Source organism: Populus alba, chromosome 14 (assembly GCF_005239225.2).
Source record: "Populus alba chromosome 14, ASM523922v2, whole genome shotgun sequence".
NCBI classification, from domain to species: domain Eukaryota; kingdom Viridiplantae; phylum Streptophyta; class Magnoliopsida; order Malpighiales; family Salicaceae; genus Populus; species Populus alba.
The window spans coordinates 7,938,686-7,942,360 of NC_133297.1; the positions used below are offsets into that span (position 1 = coordinate 7,938,686).

General features: G+C 36.0%; 1 protein-coding gene across 1 annotated transcript; it reads left to right on the forward strand.

Moving 5' to 3' along the window:
* The first annotated feature begins 207 nt into the window (after positions 1–207).
* On the forward strand, positions 208–2,771 carry LOC118041210 (protein TILLER ANGLE CONTROL 1). Its single transcript, XM_035048443.2, has 5 exons — positions 208–291; positions 436–481; positions 835–1,430; positions 1,522–1,672; positions 2,573–2,771. The coding sequence occupies exons 1-5, from the start codon at positions 286–288 to the stop codon at positions 2,584–2,586; spliced, it is 813 nt and encodes a 270-aa protein (XP_034904334.1). The 5' UTR covers positions 208–285; the 3' UTR covers positions 2,587–2,771.
* The last annotated feature ends 904 nt before the right edge of the window (positions 2,772–3,675 follow it).

Consider the following 3,675-nt stretch of genomic DNA (forward strand, 5'->3'; position numbering starts at 1 on the left):
GTATCAGTAACTAGCATGCATCAGAGAGGGATACACACTCTGCACATCACTTCGAGAATTTTGACACATCGATCATGCCAGAAAGACCCAACTTTGTGGCTCATCAAACATGCCATGCACCCCAAAACATAGGCTATATAAGAGGCCCCACTACTCATGGACACGTGTTATCACCAAAGGCCTCCACCCACTTGACCCCTACTTTTTAGTTCTTTCTTCAAAGTCATTTCCCTCATTTTGACATTTCCTTTGTACCAATTCCCTCGCCGAGAACTTGCTGTGAACATGAAGGTTAGAAGTATAGCACATTATCAGAATTGAAGTGTATCTTGATGCTTTTTTAATGGCCAGGCTGATCATCTACTCTCACTCTCTACAGTTGTTCTAGTGATGATATTTTATTGGTTTCTAATGTTTTTTTTCTCTTGGAAACAGATCTTCAACTGGGTGCAGAGGAGGTTTCATCATGGCGCAATGAAAGGTTTGGTATTCATTCGTATTTCTGTCTCTCTTTTTTTTTTTTTTTTTTTTTTTTTTTTTTTTTTATCTACTGGAACAAACTGGATTTTTGAATGGAACAAAAGTCTAGTTGACTCGGTCTTGAGAATTTCTTTTTAGTATTATAATAATCATCGTGCCCTCTATAAATGAGTGCCTTGTTGATTTTAGTTCGCCTCTTTTTTTTTTTTTATTATTCCCCAACAGGCCTGTGTCACAATCATTATCAACACTTGTTTTGCCAATCAAAATCATTAAAATTATTATTTAATTGTGACTGTGATTGTTGTTTATATAATTGTTCAATTAAATGGATGAGAAATTTGTTTTAACCAGATGGGCTAGCTAGAAATGTGAAGAAGGCTGAATCCATTACAAACGAGGCGGACAAGCAAGCATTGCTGAAACAAGTAGCCCTGGTGGATGTGCTTGATGGTTGGAAAGATGGCATTTTAACAATTGGCACATTAGGTCTTGACCCTTTAAAACCCTTTAACCAACAAAATGATCAGTATTTCATTTTGGAAAGTGAAGAAGAGGAGGAAGTAGAAAGGGAACAAGAACAATACTCAGTTGATGATGATTATTTTGATGATGACAATGTTGAAGATGAAGAAGTGAGCCCTTTGATATATGCAACATTTGAGCACAGTTTTGAGGGAACTGGATCAAATACCGTGACATGTGATGTCATAACCAACTCTAGTCTCACCGAGCAAGAACAAAGAAAAAGGAAAGGAGAAAGAATAACACTGGCAGAACTGTTCTTGGAAGATGCTGACATGAAAAAGAAGCCGGATTCTGTTGAAATTGAGACCAAACCAGGTAATAAAAAGCCGGTTGCTCGTGCCAAGGGTGGCCTTTCTTTCGCCAAGAAGCTAATACGTACTCGCCCAGGAGAGGATTCACGTCCCATAAAAAAGTTCAACCAGGTAAGTATCGATTCTCTCTTCATGTGCAATGATACACTTTTCTTCAAGGTATTTTCAAGTAACAATTAGTCAATTTTGTGATGTATTGTAGTTGATGAGGAGGATGTTGAAGAGAAAAATTCACCCAGAACTTGATGGGAAGGGAAATAAATCAGACAATCAAAATAAGCCTGGCATTATGGATGTCCAAATCCGCAAGGGAAATGAAGCCGAATCAGTTTTTCTGCTTCAAACTCCATCAGGTACTTGATCTCTGCCTCTCTCAGGAAAAAAAGTTCAAAAAAACATAAAATAAATAATCGAGCAATGCTCACTTAATCTTCACATTAAAATATAAAGACAAAATAATTAAAGCAAGAATTGTATATATGCATCCAATGAACCTGCACATATGACCATACCGCTTGAGGACACGGCTTAAAAATTAATCTGTCAAGTTGTGTATAATCATTTTAGTACAATGGATGATTGCAATATGTTTAAACATCCAATCATTGGGTGTGTCAACAATTTCCATCGGCAGATTATTTAATCTCCATTTTCAGAGTGGCCCCGATTGACAAGAATCTGCATCTTAATTTCTCTGTGATTTGGTAGTGCTTAGCATCTAACAATCGATGCCACATAAATCAGAAAACAATTTCCCACATTATGTATGATATCTTGTAATTCTTCTTGGACTTCTAAACTTCGCGTATGTGCTTTACAACCTGTTCTACTTGGACGTGCCTTGGTCGCATGCATGGTCTGGGTGGACGGGAGAGAGCTGGAGCTGGCCTCCCTGTCATTTTCCATGGATTTCTTATAGGGTTTCCATCATCTATAGGGTAATGGGGTCCCTCCTAGGAAAAAGCTTAAAACATAAATCCAAAGAGGAAGCCATCCAATAAAAACGTTCCAATTAGCTTCGATATGAATGGAAATGCTCAAACAATTCTCCTTCTCAAATTGAGTCCAACTCTGCTACAGTGTAATCTCCTAGCTGTCCATAGACTGGTAGGGCATACAGACCAGTAACATTTTCTCCCCTTCTCCATATTACGTATACAATCATCACCGCATGATTACTATTTGTAGCGTTGCGATTTGTACTGCAGAGTGACTTTGCTAACATATCTCTCTTGCCGTGACTTGTATTGCAGGTCCTGCCATATGAGCTTTCAGTGATGATCTAATTTGCTAGAGATGGATTTGGGTTTTGCTGTTAATTTATTTTTTTCCGTTAATGTTAATCGGGTTGTTGTATGCATGTGTGTGCGTGTAACCTGGAACTATGTGATCTGTTTTGTAAGTTTTCTTCTGTTTTGGATTTCGTAAATATTGGATGTTTGGTTGCCAACACATTAACAGGCTTTCATTTGTTCACGGATCTTGACGATGTGATGCATCCTTTGAAGTATCAAATTACTGAACTCTGTGTAGCAGAATGTGCATGCATGGATGCTGGAGAGGCACCTCATTTGGGGCACAAACTTGCCTCTAAAGTTTTTATCCTTTTCCAAAACAACGAGCAGATAAATTCTTTTGTTGAAAAATAAAACAAAAATTCACAAATAAAATTAGAAAAGTGAGAAAAACATGTTTAATTTATAAACACGCGATACAATAAAAATATGACAGCCTGCAATTATAATGAAAAAGACTGATATGTTTATTAAACAAATATATAAACTTATATAAATTATAGAATCACAATCTTAGCATTCAAACAAACTCAAATGAATTGTATTCAATATCTCTCTACAAAAACCAAACCTAAATTCCAGAATATAGAAATAAGTCTAAGAAAAATATTAATCTTCATGATTAATAAATGTTCATAGTTTATGAATTATTCGTAATAATATTAATTCTAATCACATATTTAACGTATTGATTCATATTCTAAGATATTTTCAAGACTAAAATAAAAGTCCAAACTTATGAGCTCATAGTTCACAAAGCTATTTTAGATTTGAGACTTTTATTATTTGGTAATAATTTTTCTTTCAATTTTAATTGGTTTTTAAAAATCATATTAATAATTCATGTTAAATATAAATGCGTGATCTTAACTCCATTTTAACTGGTTTGTTTGAAAGAGAATCAAAGTTCTTTTCAGGGCCCTTAGGGCTCGAGGCTCGTGCCTCTAATTCCAAAGGCTCCTTCCAGCGTTTCCCTCAATTCGTTCAGTGAACGAAAACAAACAAAATTGAGTTTGAGCCATCGTCATGCCCACTGAAGGGCTAGAATTGGGGTACAAGAA

Coding starts and splice junctions, on each gene's coding strand:
- LOC118041210 (XM_035048443.2), top strand. Junction 482..834: donor TCATCATGGCGCAATGAAAG/GTTTGGTATTCA, acceptor TGTTTTAACCAG/ATGGGCTAGCTAGAAATGTG. Junction 1,431..1,521: donor CCATAAAAAAGTTCAACCAG/GTAAGTATCGAT, acceptor GATGTATTGTAG/TTGATGAGGAGGATGTTGAA.